Source organism: Excalfactoria chinensis, chromosome 22 (assembly GCF_039878825.1).
Source record: "Excalfactoria chinensis isolate bCotChi1 chromosome 22, bCotChi1.hap2, whole genome shotgun sequence".
Taxonomy (NCBI): Eukaryota; Metazoa; Chordata; class Aves; order Galliformes; family Phasianidae; genus Excalfactoria; species Excalfactoria chinensis.
The window spans coordinates 1,510,527-1,532,644 of record NC_092846.1 but is presented as its reverse complement, the minus strand read 5'-3'; the positions used below and the strand labels follow the sequence as shown (position 1 = coordinate 1,532,644).

Here is a 22,118-nt window from a genome sequence, read left to right as displayed (position 1 = left end):
TTTACTTCAAAACAGATATCCAAGGTACTAAAAAACCTTCCTGTGTTGGTGAAAGTCATGTGAGCCTGCAGGTAGTTAAGTGAATTTAGTTGTTGGTTTTAGAAATCTCCTGTGTAACTACATAAACTATTCTTTTTCCAGTTATGACATGCACTGACTATATCCCAAGGTCATCAAATGATTATACCTCACAGATGTATTCTGCAAAGTAAGTTGAACAACTGTTAAAAATTCAATAGCTTCTTTCTGAAGTCATCTTTTAATACCATTATATGTTTCTTTAATTACTCTGACCACACTCCCCTGTATGATAGGCTAGGCAGCAGGCACTCACTGCCGTGCACACTGAGCCTAGTAGAAGTCATCCTTTGGCTTTAGTGGCCATTGTCTTATGATCCCAAGGGTAAATAGATCTCTTCAATTAATTAACAATATGGTGATCTTGTTGAATAGTATTTGAGAGAGAAACAGGCATATAAGAGGAGTGTAAGATGTTACCATATTTGAATATCATAAAATGTTTTCTCATTGCGTGGTACAGGAGGCCTGAATCTCCCATGTTTGCTTTTGTATAGCCTGTTTGTTCCATTAGTTCTGACACTGCTGTATTCTCCTAGCTTTAGGATTTGCTGCTGTAAGGCACCATAGGTGAAACTAACTGCTCATGCCTGTTGGGACAGGGTTCTTTCTGCCCTGCTCCCCCTGCCCTCACAGTCACAGTAGTTGGGGATTGTTTCTTCTTTCTCAATCAATTTAATAATGTGGTTTGGAGGCTGAAAACTGCATATGTGAAAAGGTATGTTGGTTGGTTTGTAACTTTTCTTCCTTTTCAATCAGGCCATATGCACATATCCTTTCTGTACCTGTATCGGAAACAATGAGCCCTTACCCTGCTCAGACTCAGTACCAAGCACTACAGCAATCTCAGCCCTACACCATCTACCCCCAGACCACCCAAACCTATGGACTACCTCCTTTTGGTAAGAAATACATTTGCAAAGATTTCTCAGTGCCTGCAGTTATTTTCTCACAACTCATTAGAAAGCAAATATTAAGATTAGGTGTATTGGAGAGAAGCACAGAGAGGAGAGCACACACTTAGCTTAAATTGTAGATCAATGCTAAGCGATGGAAAGATGTGTGTAAATGGCAATAGCCGTGTTTTCACTTGAGTCATCTCTAGATGAAACTTCATCTTTTAAGACCTTTTTTGGTTTTTTGTTGTTTTTTTTTTAACAAAACTGCTTTCCTGGACAGTAATTTGAATGTAGCCATGCAGCTTGCTGAAAGCTTGCAGGGTAAGAGTCCTGTTGTAACTGAACATCTGAAGCTTGATGACAAGGTTTGAGCTGTTCACCACGTGCTTCCTTTGTATGTGTGGTGGCAGAGGTGGTTTAGTTCCTCAGTGCCTGGCTCTATTGTGAGAGAGGAGAGAACATCACCCTTCTATGCAGGTAACACAGGGAAAAGGTGCTGTCAGCTGTGACGTAGCCATGAAATGTTTGTCATGGGGATTTGTGGTCATGCTGCCTGGGTGAATTAACAGAGTCTCATGCCAGTTTGTCTGCAGTGCTAAAATTTTAGGGTATCAGACTGTAAAAGGATAAGTTTTCCTTAGCTGGAGAACTAAATGCCTTTCTGACCTAAGCCGAATCATATATATGTATATATATTACGAAGCAATTAATTTGTCGTGTTATTTTTCAAAGATGGTGTGGAACAACCAATTCAACTGGACTCATTCTTATCAAATTGAATTTATGCTGTATTAATTCTAACAGCTTGAATGTCATAAGGAAGAAGCTTTGCAGGGTGTCACTTGTAGGGTAGCTAGGGCAGTTGGTCTGCTATCTTTATAAACCCTCCTTGTCTTTTTTGTGCCATGGGTGGTGCCAAATGGGCTGCTGACAGTGTACCCAATCCAGCCCATAACAGACATTGGAAAGCGTGTTTCATCCCTGATACCTGCATTCCACTTTCAGTCTATTTAGTGCATCCAAACACTGGCTTGTGGTTTCATTTCCTTCCCTGGGTTGGTGCTTACTGGTTTGCTGTGGGCAGTGCACTGAGACCACTTTGAAGGTTCATAGGCATTTGGCAGTGCTGCGTGGTTGTTCTTTTCCAGTGGGAAATGCTGGAAATGCTCATTTGAAGCTTTAGGTCAGGATATTTTATAAAGGTATTTTAGAAGTGTCTCTGATTTTGTTTTGTTTGATTTTTGCTGTGTATTTTTAGGGTTTTTCCTTTAGGCTTTGTGATGTTTTGGTGATGGTAGCTGTAGTTACTGTGAATTTTTTTAATTTTTTTTTCCTGTAATTAGGTGTTTAACTATCAATTTCTACTGTTGCATTCACAATATCTTCTGGAGACCTAGGCAAGAGATAAGCCTTTTCTATTGACTCCATAGCAACTCTTGTCCGTTAAAGTTCTTCTGAAATGCAATCAATTCACTTACTGAAATGTCCTGGTAAGGATTTTGAGGACTATTACTAAGTAGCTGAATTTTTAGTCTAAATTTAAGTGTTATGGAATTGTCAGAAGTCACATTTCCAGTAGTGGACATCATACTTGAGTAGTATGAGTGTCATCATACTGGGAAGATGGACAGATCCAGGTGGATGATCCAGGACCAACCATGTGCAGTGCTAAGGGAAGTCTAATTTTGTTTCTACTCGCAATATTTCTTTGGGTATGTGAGAACTTGCATAGATCAACTAGATGGATTAGATATTTTACCAGCAGATCCAGCGTTTGCATCTCTTCTTATTGTGGGTTTAATTCTATGCCAAAAAGAAGATATCATGGATTAGGAGCAAAGCAGAAGTATTTTATGTATGAAATTCAAGCCAGCTGTCAAGCACTCAGTTCAGGGTGCTGCTCTCAGAGAAGAGAAGGCCTATGTATATAAATATGAATATGTATATATGTGTATATATATATAATCTAGTGTGCTTATTTGACAATTTTCCTTGTGTTATAATACTTTTTTTGGCACTTAGTGCCCCGTTACATGCAGAACATAATGTGAAAATCAATATTAAAATAAGAGTGATGACACATAAGCCTTGTGGCTTTAAGTTGTGTTAGAAGCACTTTAGATACAGTGGTTTACATGGACTCAAGGAGAACATACAAGTGGTGTTCTGTCCTGTGAGGGGCCTTTCTGTCTCCATAAGTGTGCCCTATGACATTCCTTTGCCTCAGCTGCAGTGCTGCCATCTGATGTGGGGGTGTTTTGTGCTCCATTATCCTCTGTCATCCTTCAAGCTGTGCTGCTGCAGAACAGCAGGGAAGGACACACGTCACCAGGGCCAGGGTGATCACTGACCAAGGCTGGGTCTGGAAGAGTTAGCTGTTGTACCTGCATCCAGCCAACCCTGTGGGCACCTCTGACATGTTTATCTGATCTGGCTTTACACCCCTTGTGCGATAAGCGTCCTGCAGCGTTCAGATGTTGTTTGTGTTTCACCATCACAGTGGGTAGGCATGTTGGTATGCTTTGTGACTGTCTGATTTTGGTGTACTCTGCTGCTTTCCCACAATCTTGCACTGTAAGGAAATGCTGGTTACTGTCCTCTCTAAAAGCTACTTAAAAATTACCACACCTGCTCTCTTTTAGGAGATCTGTTTCCCATATATTTGCCCTGCAGTTTCTACAGTATATCTGCAATCTTCCTTAAATCATTCTTTCGCTATTATTTGCTAATTACTATGGCTTTCAAGGTTTGAAACCATAATAAACAGGAATCGAAACCCTGAAAGAGTGATTTCATATGACTCATGGCTGCCAGTTTGATTTTTTTACACTCCCTCATGAGGTTGAATAGGTTTTGAGCTAGGAGGTCATCTTTCTGCTAGCCCTGAATGTTGTGTCTAGCTCCAGATGGCCTTTCTCCCTCTGCTCTGTGCATTCCTTCTTGTTTCTGAGTAGATCTTCCCAACTAATTCTTGCTTTTTTACTGCAGGCCAGAAAGAAGTGCCTTCAACTAGGTATAGATTAACCCCAGCTGGTTAGATTTCTTGCAGTGGGGATTGCAGCAACTTTAACTGCTGGCTGTGTTACTGGAGTCATATATGCAGTTAAATGACCACCCTTCTGTCAGTCTGCTGTTAAAAGACTGAATGTAATTCTCTTCTACCCACTGCAGAAGGTGGAATATCTATTTCCAAGGGTAGCTTGGAAGATCTTTGTCTGGGAAATGTTGCAGCATCTTGAGTCTTTAGCAGTCAGCTTTCAGACTCCAAGACTTTTAATTGCAAGAAACAAACAAACAAAAAAAAGAAAGAATTTTAAGTTCAGAAATAGTTTAAAAGAAAACAAACCTGAGGAGCCCTGAAGAATCAGGCCTTGGTGAGTTCCTGAGGTCAGGCACTGTTGTCACTGCTGCCAGCACAACAGAACGGACCTTAATGCAGCACCTGAACTGAAACCACACTGCCTGTGTGTGCCACGTGCATAGGGATTAAAAATCACACTGCTGCATGTCCTTTGGCCAGTATTGGTATCAATGGGCATGAATGATTCTAGAGTAACAGCAACTCTAGAGGATACTTTCCAGTCTTTTTTTCCTTTGAGCTCTATTTTTCCTTGTGTTCAGTCTATGAAAAGGACCGACTTTCAGCTTGTTTTTAAGTGTTTGACCCCAAACTTAATGCAGGGGTACAAGTGTTGAACTCAGAAAATTCCAACTCCAGCTGGGGGTCAGCAGTGCCTTCCTACCCACGTGGCAGTGAGCCTTACTGTTACACTAATGGATTTTTTTCTTTGAAAGCTTTGGAAGTTGGTCTTGTTGGTGTTTTTAATGTTCTTTTTTCAGCAAGTTTTGACAGCAGCCCTAATCCGTGTGCTGCCTGGCATTCAAGACTTTTTATTGCAGAAATTAAGCATTTTCATGTATGATTTGTTCCTTGTTTTTGTGACAAGCCAAAGCCTTACTCTGAGGTAGCAGTGTGCTGTTTGGTCCCAGCATGTTTATTTATAACTGGTCCAATTTATCTGATTCAGGTGCACTGTGGCCAGGTATGAAACCTGAAAGTGGTTTAATTCAGACTCCATCTACAAGTCAGCACAGTGTTCTTACCTGCACTACAGGGTTAACCACAAGCCAGCCCAGCCCAGCACATTATTCTTATTCCATTGAAGGTAACTTGGCATGGTTTTTATCTGCATCTCTCTCCACCTAATTGAGTACCACAAATAGAGAGGCTTGCACGTTTGTTCTTGGTTTGTGCATGCATCTTTATGCTTTGTCTCTTTTCTATTTGTGCGTGTGTTTGTGTTTGGTTTTGTATTTGCTGTGTACCTCTGTATGCACCAGGCTGGCTTGTTGGTGCCATGCTGATGGACTTCACAGGGTGAAGAGCAAATGGGATGGGGAAAGGAGGCTAAATGTTGTGTTCTTTTGCATGTGTTTACTGGGAATGTTCTTGCAGCTCTTTGTTGGTAGATTTTAGCTTGAAGTCAGTAAATACACTGACTGAGACTGGATTTTGTTGTTGTTATGTCTGGAAGTAGAGGGCTCATGTACGATACATACACACACACAGCTTATACCCTCACACAGACACATTGCTTGTGTTGCTGTGTGAGGCCTCCAGCGTGGTAGATCTGCTAGGAAGTGAATTTGTAGTTACAGAACTGGCCTGCAGATACTGGCCAGTGCCAGATGTGTCATATCTAAGAAGCCATGTGCTGAATTTCACCAGCTTCCAAAGCAATTTTTAGGTGTAGATAGGCTATTTGACTGGATAATTGTATTTTGTTGCTTGTGGCAAATATATGCAAGGAGATTTTTCTTTTAGACTTGAATTTTTGCCACTTGTGCATGGGTGATGAATTACGAAAATTCATCTCTATGGTGTTTAGGAAGCAGTTCAAGAGTTCTTAATCTTGGTGATTTTATGTGTGTGATTCTGGGACTTCTGGGATCCTTGGTTCATCCTCCTGCTCAAGGAACAGCTGGCACGGGATTCAGAGCAGCTTGCTCAGGGCTTTCTCCATTTAGGTTTCACAAACCTCCAACAGATGGCGATGAAATCTCCCCCAGTGACTATCATGATGGTGACATTTTTACCTTTGTCAGGTCAGAGCATCTCTCCCTTCATGTTGTGACCATTTCTCTTCTTCTCCTGCTCTGCACCTACATAAAGAACCTGACTTTCTTCTTGATAACTTCCTTTTTGATATGGCGGGCTGATATCAGACCCCACTGAAACCATCTCTGCACATGAACAGCCTTGCCTGAGGATGGTTTCCCAGAAGTAAAGAGACTTCTCTTTATCCCCCCACAGAAGATGATGTTATTACTTTTCCATATAGCCCTGTTCTGGCTATGAAGGAGCTTAATGAACTGTGGTCAATTAATGATGTATTCAGGAAAGTTTGGGTCAACAATGAAGCATAACAGTGTGGTAACATCAAGTGCAGGAACTAAGGAATGTGTATAGGAGAAGCCATATAATGCAAGGAATAATTCTGTAGCCAGCTTGCAGCTGAACCTACCAATCTCTTCTAGGTTTAAGGGTTCCCCTAACATAGATCTTAATGAACACGGTATGAATTTGGTTCCATTTACTTGACTTCATTAGGGGCTTTCAAGCTTGATTCTGCCATACAGCCTTCCCTTGCAGGGTGTGTGCTTCAGTTCCCTGACCGTTTTGGTGGCTCTGTGCCAGACCTGCTCAAGTTTATCAACATTTGTCATCTGCTTGAGGCCCCAAACTGAACATCACATCCAGATGTGGTATAATGAGTGCCAAGCAGAGGGGAGTAGTTAAGTAATAAAGAGGTTTTAGCATGGGTTTTGAAAATAGAAAAGACATAGAATGTTGTGGTACTTCTCAGCCTTGACTCATTGCAACAGTAGATATCCCAAGTGTGATGTTTATTCTTAATTTACTTTTCAAAGTTATGGTTTAAGATTAGAAATACAACAGATGACACCAAGTTGAGTGGTGCAGTTGTTACGAAAGAAGAAAGGGATGTCATTCGAAGGAACCTGACCAAGCTTGAAAGGTGGGCCATTGTAAACGTAATGAGGTTCAACATGGCCAGGTGCAAGGTGCTGCACTTGGGTCTGGGCAGTCCCAGATATATGTATGGACTGGGAGAAGAGCTCAGTAAGAGCTGCCCTGTGGAGAAAGACTTGAGCAGCAGTTTGCTCTTGCAGCCCAGAAGGCCGACTGTACCCTGGGCTGCATCAGCAGAGGGATGGCAGTGGGCAGGGGGGGATTGTACCCTCTGCTCTGTCTACATGGGAGCCCATCTGGCTGGAATACTGCATCCAGGTCTGGGGCCTCCTGCACAAGAAAGATGTGGATCTGTTGGAGAGGGTCCAAAGGAGACCATAAGGATGCTCACATGGCAGGAGCTATTCTGCTTTGGAGAAAGGCTGAGGAAGCTGGGGGTGTTCAGCATGGAGAAGAGGAGGCTCTTGAAAAAATGGAGTAAACAGGAGTAGAGCAACTTTTTACATGTTGTTTTGTTGGTAGGCTCTCATTGTTTCTCTCCAAACAAGGCAGTAGGGTGATGCACTATTGTGTGGTGCTGCCGGCCCAGCAGAAATGTTTGACAGTGCATGACCAGTATGGTTTAGTCTGCAGACTAACTCTGGACTGGACTTACATAATATTTAAACCCTGGTGATACCTCAGGTGCATTTAGTGGCTAAGAATGTTGCTTTTGGTAGCAGCTGGACAAGCTGTGGCTGTGGTGGTAGTGGCAGAGGCTCCATGAAGTGCTGGAGGTGACATGCTTCCCTGGCCTCTTCTTCCCATGTGAACAAAGCAGCCAAGTGAAATGCAAAATGCATTAATCACCATTTCCCTTCCCTGCAAGTGGGGGAGAAAAAGAGAAGAAGAGACGTGGCAGCTTCAAGGCACAGGTTTGTGTTTGCAGACCTATGAAAACTGAGGTTGTGAAATGGTTGTGAATAGGTCTTTTGGCACATCCATGCCAAACATCTTGTTGTGTTTTTGGCCCACTTGCAGGTAAAGGGGCTGACCCACAGCACAGAATGAATTGTGTGATTTGGGTAGTGAGAGCTGTTTGTAAAGAACTGATGTATCGTGTTGTATACATAAGGGATAATTCAAAAAGGAATCTTGGAGTGAGACCAGACTTTATAAGGTAAACAACAAAGTTCACTGTGGGGAGGCTGTGTTTTAGCAGAGTCCCAGCTCTTGGAAGCTCTTTCTATGATACCTTGGTGATCCATCTCTGTGGCAAAGCAGCCTCCTCAGATCACTATAGATGAAAAGGGTTAGAATGATTCTGGTTTCTTAGCAGTTCATCTCCTCCAGCTTCCTGGCAGCCTCACTCTGTTTGGCAGGAGCTTTTCTGGAGGGCTGCTCTTCACAGTGCCCTCCTTTTTTTTAAGGTTCTCATTGTTTCAGTAACACATGCAGTTTGGAAGCTCTCCTGCAGCTGCTTATGAGGAGTATCCACTGCTGCTTCTGATAGCTGCATAGCTACTGTTTGCACTTGAGTGTTTTCATTGCCATTATCGCTGTTCAGTGTGACCTTTTCCCCTTTTTCTAAATATTCACCCTCCAAAACTTTCTCCCACCTGTTTTTGAACGCTATCAGGGGATTCCCAAGGCCTTATTGCTTGCCTTCATTTTTGCTTCTGCAGAAAAGACCTCCTCTCATACGTTTTATTTTCCCTCCTCTCATACTTTGTATTTTAATGTATCTTTTAAGATACATTTCTTTTGTTTTACATCCATTTTGATCCATGTTTTGGATCTGTTCCTCTTTCCAGGAGCTGATCCCCAGGTAGTACCCATGTTTGCCATACTGCAATGTATATTGATTAAGAGTTTGCGGTGGGGTCTTTTTCCCTTTGCAGCTTCCTTAGGATAGAAAGACTGAAGCCTTCAGGATCTCGAGTTCTTCAGTCTCGGGTTGAATTCTGCATGGATGTGATTTGCAGGAAGGCTTGTCCTGTAGTGCTAGTACAGTAGGTGATACTGTGGATTTCTGCAAGCCTTTCCCTAAGTGTCTAACTACTGTTGGTTTTGTTTGTGTGCAGGGAAAGGTTTAGCACAAGACAGTACTCCTTGGTGACCCTTGATTTAGTACATGCTGGCTTTGTTTGTGCTGATTTCAGTATTTCTTTCCACTAATCCTTGAGGTTCCTGAAACCCCGTGTGGACCAATGTTTAATGGTATAGCTCTACAGCTGCAAAACCATGAAGCCTGCTAAATGACTCTTGTTCCCAGAAGGTGCTCTGGCTGCCTCTCTGTGTTTTAGAAGAGCTGAATGCATTGACGTGAAGACTATTGAACTAACAACTCGATGTCTCTAACAATTTGTCTTACATGAGAAATTCTTTCAGGAACTCTCTTCCAGAAACTAGATGTAGTGTCACAGGGCATGGGGAGAAACATTCTTTTTATATTATTTGAAATACTTTTGCTCCTTCCCTGTTGTTTTGATATTAATTCCAGAGGAAACAGAAACTTCGCTGTTACCAGAACTGATTTAAACACATTCGTATCTCTGTTCTACTCTGATTCATTTCTAATTGCTGATAGTTAAATATCAAGGTGTGATTTTTGTCTTCTTAAAACTTGTAATTAAAGGTATGAAGCTGATTTAATTGAACTCCGGTCGCATAGCAGGTGTGGAAAGAAAATGTTTTCTATTTAGAAGCTTTGGATGAAGTTCTGAAACACTGAAGAAAAACGTTTTTAAAGATCCCTGTGTGCCAACTCTCCTCCTCTCTAAGCCCAATGGAAATATAGCTGGTTTCTAGATACAGCCCAACACTTATTTTGTCTGCTAGAAGCACAAATACATGCATATAGACCTTGTAAAAAGTTGCTTTTACACCTGAAATTGGTCTTGTCTCTCATACTCATCATAAACGTATATATATGCAGTAATTCTTAATTTTACAGCATCAACTACCAATGCCAGTCCAGTCTCTACATCCTCAACTGTTGTCAATATTTCCACATCAGCAGTAGCCAGCATCTCACAGGTAAAATTTCCTCCTTGTTATATTTACGTGCAACATCTTGTTCACTTCTGCTCAACACATTGTTCAAAACTAACATAAGAAGGCAAAATATTTACACCATTTTAAATGAAACGCAACGAGCATTAAAGTTACAGGGTTCTGTTTGGAACTCAAAGTCAGCAAGATTACTTTTGCTGTATCTTTGACCACGCTGCTGTGGCCTTTGCAGCAAACTTCCTTGAGCTGTCCATAGCTGCTTCCTTATCTGCTGTTTGTGTGGGAGCCTTAAGCACAGCACTGAGATCCTCCATGAGAGACACTGGAGAAGAAGCAAAGGAACAATTATTAGAACCAAACTAAGGGAGGGTTATGTTTGGACATCTTTTGAATGCCTTTGTTTTCCCACGGCAAGAGAAGGAAAACAATAAGCACAAATAAGCAAAAAAGTGAGCGGGTTAAGCATTCTGATGCTTAGAATTAAACCAGATTAAGAAGGTGTGAAGCTAAAACAAAGCCCTTCCCCTTCACACCATGACCTGCTGTAAGACACAGCACTATATTCTCCTTCCAGTCAGCAGTTAACTGGCATCCTGCATGGTGTGATGAATGAACCCTTCAGAATCACAGCTTTGCAGACTGAGGATATAGGAGCTGTGGGAAATCCAAGGGTTGAAGCAAAATCCTTGTGTGCTTACACTGCTACTTTTTAGGGTTCTTTCATTAGCATGAATTTGCTTAGAACTTTAAAGAAAAGGCTTTCCTGGGTGGTGCTGCAGATTTGTGTTGTAAGTTCACAAACCCAGGATGTTTCCTGAGGGAGCTGGGAATGCACAGTGTGCCAGAAGAGAGTGGCATAGCTTGAGTTCAGGTGCCCGGACTGATTTCAGTGACCACCTTCTAAATGAGTAAATTGTCACCAGAAAAGGACGCTTTGCATCATGGTGTGCAGTGTAATTGCTTCCTGAAGTCAGGACATGAGTAAAGGATGGGGTTGCATGCTGATCCATTGCCAAGGTCACTCTCTGTCATTGTCAGTACATCTCATATCAGTAAGTAAAACATAAGACAAAGCAACCAATTCTAGAAGACAGAGTGGACTCGGTACTCCCCTGTAACTGTCACATCATTCACATAAATCCATACTTGAGGGAACTAGAGGCAGAGGAAGAGCCCTGTGTTTACTGGCCTTCTGTGGGCAGAACTTACCTGCCTTGTAGGCATTGGGAAGTTGTATCTCTCAATCCTTTTGGGGGATTTCCTACGTGTTTAAAAGGAAATAACATGAAGTCAGATTGTGCTCTTGCTGACGTATCTCTTTGACAAACATCACCTAATATAAAAGTCATCATAGATAATGCTGCCTGAATCCTATCGTAACTGATCCTTTCCTCTAATAGGAATATCCTACGTACACAATCCTTGGCCAGAGTCAGTACCAGACGTGTTACCCAAGTTCTGGCTTTGGAGTCATAACACCAGCAGACAGCAACGCGGAGAGTACTGCATTAGCAACAGCTACGTATCCATCTGACAAACCAAATGCCATGGTGCCTACACGGACGGTGCAGAGACATTCCTCTGGTAATGGTTGCATCTTTAACAGGGTAGCTGTACTACCTGATCTCTACCAAGTCCTCAGATTCATTCAGGCAGATGGAAATCAAGGGTAGCTGACTGCCAGCGAGCAAAGCATACACGTCAGTGGTCTTGAACTTGGTAGTGTTCAAAACTGCTCTTTTGTTTACCGTATGGAATGCTCTAGACAGGTGGTGGCAAACAGCACACAGTGGTGTTGGAAATCAAGAGGCCTGGTTCCTTAAGTCTTCAAGAAGTATTTGTCCTCTATTTGGAGTGACCACCAGGAGACCTACCCTCCTGAATTTGTTTTTACTTGATTGTGAATGCTGTAAGCAACTGACCTGTTATCTCAAGGCACTGGCCAATGGAAGGTCCAGCTGTTAACGTTCTCAGTGACATTTTCTAAGTTCAGGAGCACTCTTGAATTGACCATCCTACATGAATTTTCATGAGTATCGCTCAATTTTCATGAATTACTTCGTGCTCGAGACCCAGACTGAATTCAAACTCTTTCAGATTGTCTTGGCTCCATGGTCAGAAACTGGTCTGGGTAATCTGACTGCTAACTGCATGGCTCACTCTGTGCCTTTCTGCTTTCCTGATAGAGTTCTAATCCTACTTCTCAACTAGTCAGACGGACACACCAGGGATGCTGAATCTTCTGAGTGAACTGTTAGTAAGGATTCAGGGATTATCTCCCATTGTTATCATAGTACTCTGTACATCAAAACACTTATTCATTTACTTTAGAGTCCTTTTCCTGTGGCAGCAGTTCTTACCAATTGCAGAATAGGCTTTGTAGTTTATTCATATTTCAGTAATGGCCATGCTGCTTGGCTACGTCTTTGTCTCCAGGGCCAAGTATGTTCCTGTAATTGATCTGTGGGGGCTATGGCAATGCAGCTCTAGGGTAAGCATGTTTGATTTACAGTTAGCATACTGTGGGTTTTTGTGTGATGAACACACTGCAGATGGCTGTACACGGGATATTGTTTAACTGTTGGTCAAGACAGTTATGGTGGAACAGGAGTGAGTAGTGTCAGCAGCGGTGAAAACAGCACGTCTCGTATGGGATTGCTCAACACAGAAAAGGCATTTGACAAACCTGGGAGATCTAGGATGGACAGATATTACTCAATCCTTACCTTTGTAGTTCCATTTCAGACGAAGAGCTTCTGATATTGTATCAAGAAGCATTAAAAGAAGCTACTGAATAATAAAGCAGGGGATGAGAGCTATTTGAATTTTTTTCTGCAGGAGATGCATCCACAAGTCCCTCATTGTCGAGAGCAACAGCAAGTAAAGAGTCAGATGAACAGGCAAGAAAAAATATCCCTGGGAAGAACAGAGGGAAAAGGAAAGCAGACACCTCTTCTTCACAAGACAGTGAGCTGGAGGTAAGTGGGAATGTTTTCTACAGGCAGAGTTGCAGAATGGTGCGGTGGTAAACGTTCTCCTCTGTTTCTGTATCCTTGGAAATGAAAGGGGATAATCCAGGAAATTCCTATAACTTGTTATTTGGGAATTGCCTTAGATTAATTTTTCAGTGGCTCTTGACAAGCTTCACTTAAGCATATCTTGGAATCATAGTGGTTTCAATGGAGCAGCCATCTGGGTGTTTCTAGTACAGTCTCCTGCTTGGAACAAGGCTGTCCCCATCAATAGTACAGGGTGACTGGCATTGTTCAGCCGAATGTTGAGAATCTCCTAGGTTGGAGATCCTGCATCTACCTGTTGATGTGTCCTGGGACTACCACACCCACCTGCAGAAGGCAATTTTCTTTCTCCAACCAGAACCTCCCATGCTACAATTTGTCCCCTTCTTTTTTCCATTGCAGTTTTCTATCCAGCACTACAGAGGAGAACTTGTCTCCATCATGTTGGCAGTTCCCCTTTCATGTAGTTGTGGGCTGTTAGCAAATCATTCTTGTTTTTAAACCATCACGCATCCCTCAGGCCTCCTTTAAGCTGGTGACTTTCTTAGCAGTCCTTTGCTGGCTGCTTAGTTGTTCAGGGGATGCCGTACATCGTGCCATGTTCCCTCCATCACCTTGTAGTTCATCTTATCTACAGGAAGAGTGTGCTGCAAGTCATATTGCACCTGGTGTCCACTGAGCCATCCAGCACTTTGCATCTTGGACCTATATGAGGGGTTATTCAACCACGTATGCAGAATCTGCAGTTATTCAGCCTCTTGTAGTTCCTCTTGGCTTAACTTCTCAAGTTAATCTGAGCCCATCTGTACTGAAACTGTTCGTCATGACAGCAAATCCTCGTTATTTATCTTAACAAAGACGTCTCTGATAAACACCAAGGTCATTTACCTGATGCTGTCTACATCACAGGCAGTAAATTTCTACTCTAGCAATGCTTTGAAGTTCATTATCAGTTTGGGCTTGGTTTTTTTTCTTCTCATTTTGTAGCTGCAGAAGCAGGAGAAACTTAGAGCAAAGTGTGACCAAGGGTCTTACCCTGTGTGTTTGGCTTAATAACTCATTTAGCCTGTGGGATGAATACTGTTGTTCATATCTGCAACTACCCACAAAACGAACCCTAAAGCTTGCTTTATTGTAGGACCATACTTAGAATATAGAGCTCTAACTTGCCTTTGTTTTCTACACAGCGAGTGTTTCTCTGGGACCTGGATGAGACCATCATAATTTTCCACTCACTTCTCACAGGGTCTTACGCTCAAAAATATGGCAAGGTAATAACCACCTCTTGTGTGGAAGAAAAAGAATCTGTTCTGCAGAAGTAAATGCCAATTTCTGTAAAATGAATAGAAAAATGATAGTTTGTTTTAAATGTATAACACGATACTTCTGACTTGTTGCCAGTTTGGGGGAGAAGAAATAGTTGACGTTATTTCCTTTTGTTTTGCCAGGATCCAACTCTGGTGATTGGCTCAGGACTCTCAATGGAGGAGATGATTTTTGAAGTAGCTGATACTCACCTGTTTTTCAATGACTTGGAGGTACATGGCAAATGTTTTTGTAACACAAAACACTGCAGAGTTTGTGAGGGCAGATTTGCTTCTCATCAAGTCAGTACTGAAATGTAAGGATCTGCCAAAACTGAATAGGTTCTAAGCATGGCCAAATTAAAGGGGTATTCTCTTTTATCCAAGGCAGGCATCCTGAACACTTCTGTGTCATGAGCTTTGCTAGCTCTCTTACGGGTTTCTACTTGTGCCTAAAGCATCAGGAGTGATGCCTACTTTGTATTACAGTTTCATCCTAAGCAGGAAGCATTTTGCTTACGCTGTTCCTGCTTTGAAATGGAGATGTGGAGAAAAAAGTGACCTATAAGACAGTATCTGGGGCATTGTCTAACCCAAGGACAGAATACAATCAATGCAGTCTCAGCCAGCCTACCAGTGTGTCACACTGGTTGTGTAACAGCTATGAATGGTGTGCTTCCATGCAGATAGGTACTGCTCTCCCTTTCCTCTTCTTCTCAAGGGACCTCTATTCTGCTTCCATTCTCTTTTGTGCACATCAGTCTTTGCCAAATAAAACACATCTCTCTGTTCTGCACCACTTTCACAGAAGTTGAATATAAGTCTTTGCTTTCATCGTGGCTGTATCCTATGCTATGGTATTAGGTAGTGGTGAAGAGAGCACTGTGAGCTGTATGGGGAGGTGTGAAATTATACCATAGTCTGGAATTGAGAGCTTAGAAATAGATTTCCAGACTGGCAGTGAGCTTTCAGTACAACTTGTTTAGCGAACATTGAAGTTTCTTCTTGGCTGACAATACAAAATGTTGTAAAAATGTCCTTTTTTGGGGTATCTCTGGTCCATCAAATCCCAGCCTTTGACAAGGGCCTGTAGGCAGTGCAAAGTGAAACAAAGCTAATGGCAGTACTGGAGGGCAGAGCAAATGGAAGCTGTATCTGGGCTCGTGGAGGCAGCATGGCTTGGTTTGTTGCTGTTGGCAAATGTGAGGGGATTGTTGTATATCTCTCTTTTTTAGTCTGCAACTTTTGGTGTCTTTTTGGGTTACAAGATCAGCTTTTGACTTTTTTTCTGTCTCAAACAGGAGTGCGACCAGGTACACATAGAAGATGTGGCATCTGATGATAACGGCCAGGATTTAAGGTGGTGTACTGAGCAGTGCATGAAACGTGCAACTGATGCAGTCTGGTTTATTTTGTGGGGCTTCAGAAAGGGACCAAACTGTAATGGGGTTATGGAATGGAGGTCAGCATTGTGCAGGGGCTGAAATTTGGCAGGTGGTTTGTATTTGCTGGGTGGTTTATTGTGTTGGGTTGTGGAGGGGCAGGTTAAGACCTACAGAAGGTAGACTAGACTTGTAGGAATTACAATGTGAACTATATTGTCTAACTTGAATATTACCTGTGTCCTCAGTCATGTGAAATGAGTGGAACTAGCACTCCAAATGTGATGATTTTGACCTTTGAGTCTGCCTACATTTTGCACCCCTGTGTGAGCTGACTGTATACACACACAGGCAGAGTGGATCAGTATTCTGTTGCATTAGTGAGCTGAACTGACTCGTGGGGGAGGTCTGAGAAGTGCCTGTATGATGTAAGGAAGAAAGAAACAGCACAGATTTATCACTGCAGAACAAGAGGGTCTAGTGGGAAGAACGCTTATATCAAAGAGAAGAGAGCAAAGAGCAAAGGCAGGTTTTGTATTGGAGAGTGAGCAAGAGGGGTTGCATCAATGCATTTCAGTACACAGTTCAGGACTGGCAGCAGGTGTAGCTGGGTGTTAGAGCACACTGCCCAGTGTGGTGCATTTCCAACCCAACTGGAAAGGTCACCATGATTCTGACACTGTGGCACACGTAACAGATCGGTTTTTCTTTAACAGCAACTACAATTTCTCCACGGATGGTTTCAGTGGCTCAGGAAGCAATGCCAACCACAGTTCATCAGTTGGTGTCCAAGGTGGAGTAGACTGGATGAGAAAATTGGCCTTCCGTTACCGTAGGGTACGAGAGATCTACGATAAGTACAAAACAAACGTTGGAGGTGAGTGCTGCCCTGCACCGGGATGTGGGACACCGAGCAGAGTTGGTGACACCAGACTTGGTCTTTCTTGGTAGCAGTTCCATACAGTAGCTTTTGCTTTCCTAGATGTTTGAACATGAAAAGTAACCATTCTGGGATCAGGTCTCTGTGGAATCTAAGAGGGTGCATCTCCCAAAACTGAGCAGCATTGCAGTGCAGTCTCCAGGTTACCATGTAGTAGATAGAGGTCAGTCAATCCTATATCTCATAGAAAGGTCTGGCTCTGTGTCCCATTGCTACTTTTGAATGAATGAAAGGCTGCCTATTTCTGCACAGAACGGGCCTAAATGACCCACATATCACTCCACTTAGGAGGCCTTTTCACACGTGTCTTCATAAAGTCTGTTGCTATGCCATTGTCACCAAGTTATACGTTCACCCTTTTAGCTGCTGTGCTTGCGGTCTGACACGACATCTCTAAGTCTGTTCACAAAGTTGCTTAAAATGTTTCTATTAATGGCTTTCCTTCCAAAGCCAAAGCAGTAATAAAAGTGCAAACCACAACTGTATTTCATAGCAAATGCCAATAAAGTTCTGTTTAGTTTGAATCTTGGCACTGACATCCTGAGAAACCGGAGCAGCAATGGGTGACTTGGCCTGCTGGGTTTCAGGTTTGGGTGCCCTTAGCCTGTGCAAAAGAAACTCAATACAGCATTTTCTTGGACTTAGTGAAAAACAGGTGATCAAAACTATAACTTTCAGCCACAGAAGTATAAGTATGCATTTCAGTGCTCTACTGTTACCTTATTTCTGGTAGGGAGCAAACTTTTTTGCATCTTTTATATGTGACAAACCCAGATGTGGAGTTTTTCAGGACCCATCTGAAAATACATGGTGACATCACACAGCACCTACTTTTGTGTTTTGAGAAAGGCATTTTATTGCATGTGTCCTGAGGGCTGCACAGGGCTCCATTGTGTCGCTGGTAGCTGATGTCCCCTGTTGTCCTGTTATAGTCTCAGCTTTCAGATGACTTCAGTATGATATTGGCTATGGCAGGATAGGCAAGTGTTAATTGAGCCGTGGCTCTGTCTCTGTTAGACTTAGCTGAGAGAATTTGTGTTGCTTTCCAGGCCTTCTCAGCCCACAGAAGAGGGAAGCTCTGCAGCGGCTAAGAACTGATATAGAAGTGTTAACAGATTCTTGGCTGGAAACTGCATTGAAGTCCCTGCTACTCATACAGTCCAGGTATGGAAACTGGAAACATATCTGTTGCTTTCTCAGCAGTTCTCACTTAGTGCAGTTACAATAGTGCCAACATGTAATCCTAGGGCTGCTTATCACAGAAACGTCACTGCTGAGCACTCTTTGAGATCTTGATGCAACAAAGTCCTTTGTTATGAAGGTCCTTTTAGTAAGACTGTGCTCACAAAATTGCATTCCTGCAGAAGAACCATCTGTTCAAAACAGATAAACAAAGAAAAACAAAATCTGAGCCTCAGAGAGGCTGGGCAGCAAAATTGATGGTGCCTTTGGAAAGCTGAGCGAGCTGCCCATGGTGGCCTTCAGCACTACAGGCTGCTGATATGCTTTTAAAAGTGTTTTCTTTGTTTTCTTCCTTTCAGAAAAAACTGTGTGAACATCCTGATCACCACCACCCAACTGGTGCCAGCTCTTGCCAAAGTTCTCCTGTATGGATTGGGAGAGGTGTTTCCCATTGAGAATATCTATAGTGCAACAAAAATAGGTAAGGGGCTGTGCTGGATAGCACATCATAGTGATGGCTTCAGGGCTTAGAAACCACAGTGGGCATTCTCCCCATCCCAGTAAGACAGGAATGTATGTTTGTTTTGGGACAGCAGGGCTTGTTCAGGCTGTTTCTGCCTAAAGCTCATTAAGGTGGGATTGTGTTTTGGCAGGCAAAGAGAGCTGCTTCGAGAGGATCGTGTCACGATTTGGAAAGAAAGTCACCTATGTGGTAATCGGAGATGGGCGTGATGAAGAGATTGCAGCTAAGCAGGTGGGTTTCTGCAGATATCAATACAGATATGTATTGATACAAAGAGGAGCTACAGTAGCCCTCTCTTTTGCAAGGACTCTTTTTCCAAGGCTTGCTTCTTCAGGCCAGGGTCAGTGAGTGGAACACTTTGCCTTTAACGCAACATCTGTCACTATTTAACACAGGAGTTACCTGGCTCACAGCTTTAAATTTCCTGTTTTCCTCCTGTTTAGCATTGCAGTTGTGGTGTATTTGCAATCTGTTAGTGGAACACTGTCCCTGTAACAGCATTGTGGTGTAGCATGCCTTGATCACAGCATGGAGAAAGCAATTTCACAGCAGCTCTGTGGGAGTCAGGCCTTGTTGCCAGCAGTCAGGTCAATACACAGCATCTACTGTTAAGTCTGAATCACAGATAAGGAGAGACGACCAGTTTGATTGATTTGGACAGGCTCTCCACTTGAAGTTAAAGGTGAAGTGCACGGATTGCTGTCAGGACAGCATCTCTCAGGCTTTATGCTGTGTCAGAGCTGTTGTCTGTGTGGATTCCCTTGCAGTCCTGGGAAGGCTTTGCTCTGTGTAGCTGACAGTCAGTGCCTGTCACAGAGAGCTGTGCAGATAAGATAACCTTCAGATACCGCTGTGCTCTGTAGCTGAGATCCTTTCTGAAGGTGCTGCACTCTGTCAGTGCTGTCACAAATGCTGTATTGCATAACCCTGCAGGTGTACCTTGACTGCTGTAAAATCACCCCAATAAAACTGACCTTATCTTCTCATTACAGCACAACATGCCTTTCTGGAGGATCACAAACCACGCAGACCTTGTGTCCCTTCACCAAGCCCTCGAGTTAGACTTCCTGTAAGAAGCCGGAGCGAAGGCGTGACTGCGGCTCCTGCAATCTCTCCATCACTGGGGAGGCAAAGATCTCATACAGCTGGGGACTCAATTTTCAGCTTGATGAAGAAAACGTACCTAATGCAAACTGTACAGCAGGCTCCAGGCCATTTCCTCAGGAGCACAGACCCGGCCGAGTCCAAAGGTGTCCTATGAGAAGCACTAGACTCAGCAGAGCTAGAGCTTGACTGGCGAAGAGACTGATGGGATCCAGCTGAATTCTTCTGCCAGGTAGTCTCCAGAGGGAGGGGGCAACACAGCTGAGAAGGCTCCTACAGATACTTGTGCTTTTCTATTCAGCTTAGTTATAGAACCCAAGTAAACAGAAAACCTTATTTTTATAGAAAAATACCGATGGCAGAGCTGAACCTCCCTTGTTTTGCAAAGCCAAAAAGAGCTCTTGGTTTGGTTTGTTTGGTTTGTTTTCCATGGGAAATATTAATGAAAATGTCAGAAATACCTCTTCTGCTGTGCAAACGTGTCCTCTCTCCTTCTCTGGGTGTCCAAAAGCAGTTAATTTATTATGGTATCCTTACATTGTTTCTTCAATGTGGGATTGATCCCATTCTGGGATGTAAGAGGTTCCTTGTAGAGGGAGGTGCTGCTGTTGGTTGTTCCCATTGGCTTCTAGGCAGTGTGTCTACAGCGCATGTGACTGAGCCCTGCTAACGAGCAGGGGATGGTTGGATTCCAGCTGTCCATGACCATAAATCCCACAGATTGTTCCTGGATGTGAAAATGAAGCTGCCAATGAACCTCAGAGACAGCGCAGCACTATTGGAGAGAGAGCTGAGATCTGAACAGAGCCCTCGTTTGGGCTAGAAGTGATTCGAGAGAGAACTAAATTCTCACGAATGTTACAAGGAAGGATAATGGGAAGTGATCTTTGCCTCTGCTTTTCTGCCTCCATTTGTGAGAATATGTTCCCTTTGGTAGAACCAGATTCAAATTGTCTTGTATTCTTTGCATTAGCCTAACGACATAGTTAGAAACAAAATAAAGTCCTTGACGGGAGGTACTTCATTCTGTAACACACTGTGACTTGCCAGCCTGCAGCACGCTGGCCTCAGAAGTGATGGATACACTGACTGATTTGATTTGATTCTTTTGCTACCATCTCAGAGTATAAGGCTGGAGCTGATGAGCTGCAGCACTGCTAGCCAGAAAGGCAGCTGGAGGCTGGGGGCTGCTTTTGTGCCAGGTCAGGCTGTGGGCAGTGGTGTCTGCCACCCAGCTGTGCCCCCTGATGGCACCAAACCAGCAGGTGCCTGATGTTTCTGTACACAGGATGGACGCCTGCTTTGAGCCAAACATGCAGCTGCACCCAAACCCTTCCAGTTTGTGTTTCCAGCTCAGCATCACCCAGCTGTGTCCGCTGGGGACCGGTCTCAAAGGCGCAGTGTCACTTAGGAAGGATGTTGACTGCACAGGTTGTGCCCACAGGAGCAGGTGATGTTTGCTGCATCCCTTTCATGGCATTAATTACTGAGGAATCATTTCCAGCAGTGCTGGGGTGGCTCAGCACATGCGTGGATGCATCCTACAAGGGACTGCTGTGAAGTGTGTCCCTGTGCTCTGCTCACCACTGCTGGGGCTGCTGAAGGTGTAGCTTGGATCCTGGTCTGTTTTGGCTGTAGGGATAAATGCAAATCAGAGGAGTTTGCCTTTCTCTGAGGTGGCTGCAGGAGTGGGAGCCCTTCTGCTTTTACCCATCAGCTCAGCTGCAGATGCCAAGTGCTTTGATCACACAGACATTCCAGGGCCGTGTTATCTCCATAGGAAGCCTCTGCCTCAGGAGTGCAGAGCAGGAGGGTAGAGATGGTGCAGGGCTGTAGTTTCCTGCTGGAGCCATAGAATGGTTGGGGCTGAAGGCACCTCACAGCCCCCCCAACCCCTGCTATGGGCTGGTTGCTGCTCCTCCATCAGCTGCCCAGGGCCTCATCCTGCCTGGCCCTGAGCACCTCCCAGCACAGCCTCCTGCAGCCCAGGGTGAGGATGCAGGGCTGCCAGGCTGCGTTCTCTTGGCACGGATCACATTGCAGCCAGCAGACCCTGCTTTGGTTGTTTACTTTAAAATGTTTTAAGGGAATATTTTAAGACGGTGACAAACCTTTCGCTGAGCGTGGACCTATTGCAGCCAGTGGCATTTCATACTGATATTTATACGACGTCTCCTTGAATGTATGTAAAGTACTTTTATAACAGGAGGTTGGTGGTACATTTCTGTGTTTGTTTAATAAAGGCTGACCCGGTGGTTTTATTCTGTCCCTCTGCTGGCTGCTCTTCAGCATTTTCCTGCCTCACCCAGCAGAGGCATCGCCTTTAACCTGAGCATTCATTTGCTTCTGTGTCCCCTTGCTGTTCCCAGCCCGGCTGCAAGTTGAACTGCTGACAGATGCCAAATGGAAGCAGCCTCCTCCTGGCTCCTCACTGTGCTCCCACATCACTGACCGTGCAGGCCCTGGGGCTGCCCTTCATCCTGTGGTGGGAGCTCCCAGAGCCCCTTGTGTGCTCACATGGGAACCCTGAGGCTGCCTGCAGTGCTGCCGCGTGTGCTCTGTGTAATGGGAACTGTCCTATGAACTGGAAAGAAAAATAAAGTCTTTTATTTTCTATAGTCACCGTTTCTGCCTGTTGTCCACCATCAGCCCCATGGTCCTTCAGAGCCTGCAGTGGTGTGTTCTTCTGCTACCCCTCCTTCC

The 22,118-nt window shown here is 43.8% G+C and overlaps 1 protein-coding gene across 13 annotated transcripts in view; it reads left to right on the top strand.

Moving 5' to 3' along the window:
- The window catches only part of EYA3 (EYA transcriptional coactivator and phosphatase 3), a 35,499-nt gene extending 13,466 nt beyond the window's left edge, over positions 1–22,033 (top strand). For 6 of the 13 annotated variants that reach the window (XM_072355297.1, XM_072355296.1, XM_072355302.1 and 3 more), the window contains exons 5-18: positions 142–208; positions 838–980; positions 5,006–5,143; positions 9,905–9,987; positions 11,364–11,547; positions 12,802–12,941; positions 14,168–14,251; positions 14,429–14,518; positions 15,586–15,644; positions 16,383–16,543; positions 17,656–17,770; positions 18,148–18,269; positions 18,442–18,542; positions 19,304–22,033. In XM_072355297.1, the coding sequence (XP_072211398.1) occupies positions 142–208; positions 838–980; positions 5,006–5,143; positions 9,905–9,987; positions 11,364–11,547; positions 12,802–12,941; positions 14,168–14,251; positions 14,429–14,518; positions 15,586–15,644; positions 16,383–16,543; positions 17,656–17,770; positions 18,148–18,269; positions 18,442–18,542; positions 19,304–19,384 (1,568 nt within the window). In that variant the 3' untranslated portion in view covers positions 19,385–22,033. The remainder of the gene's footprint in view (positions 1–141; positions 209–837; positions 981–5,005; positions 5,144–9,904; positions 9,988–11,363; positions 11,548–12,801; positions 12,942–14,167; positions 14,252–14,428; positions 14,519–15,585; positions 15,645–16,382; positions 16,544–17,655; positions 17,771–18,147; positions 18,270–18,441; positions 18,543–19,303) is intronic. The other 7 variants (XM_072355304.1, XM_072355303.1, XM_072355306.1 and 4 more) reach the window with 2 other exon arrangements.
- Positions 22,034–22,118: the final 85 nt, after the last annotated feature.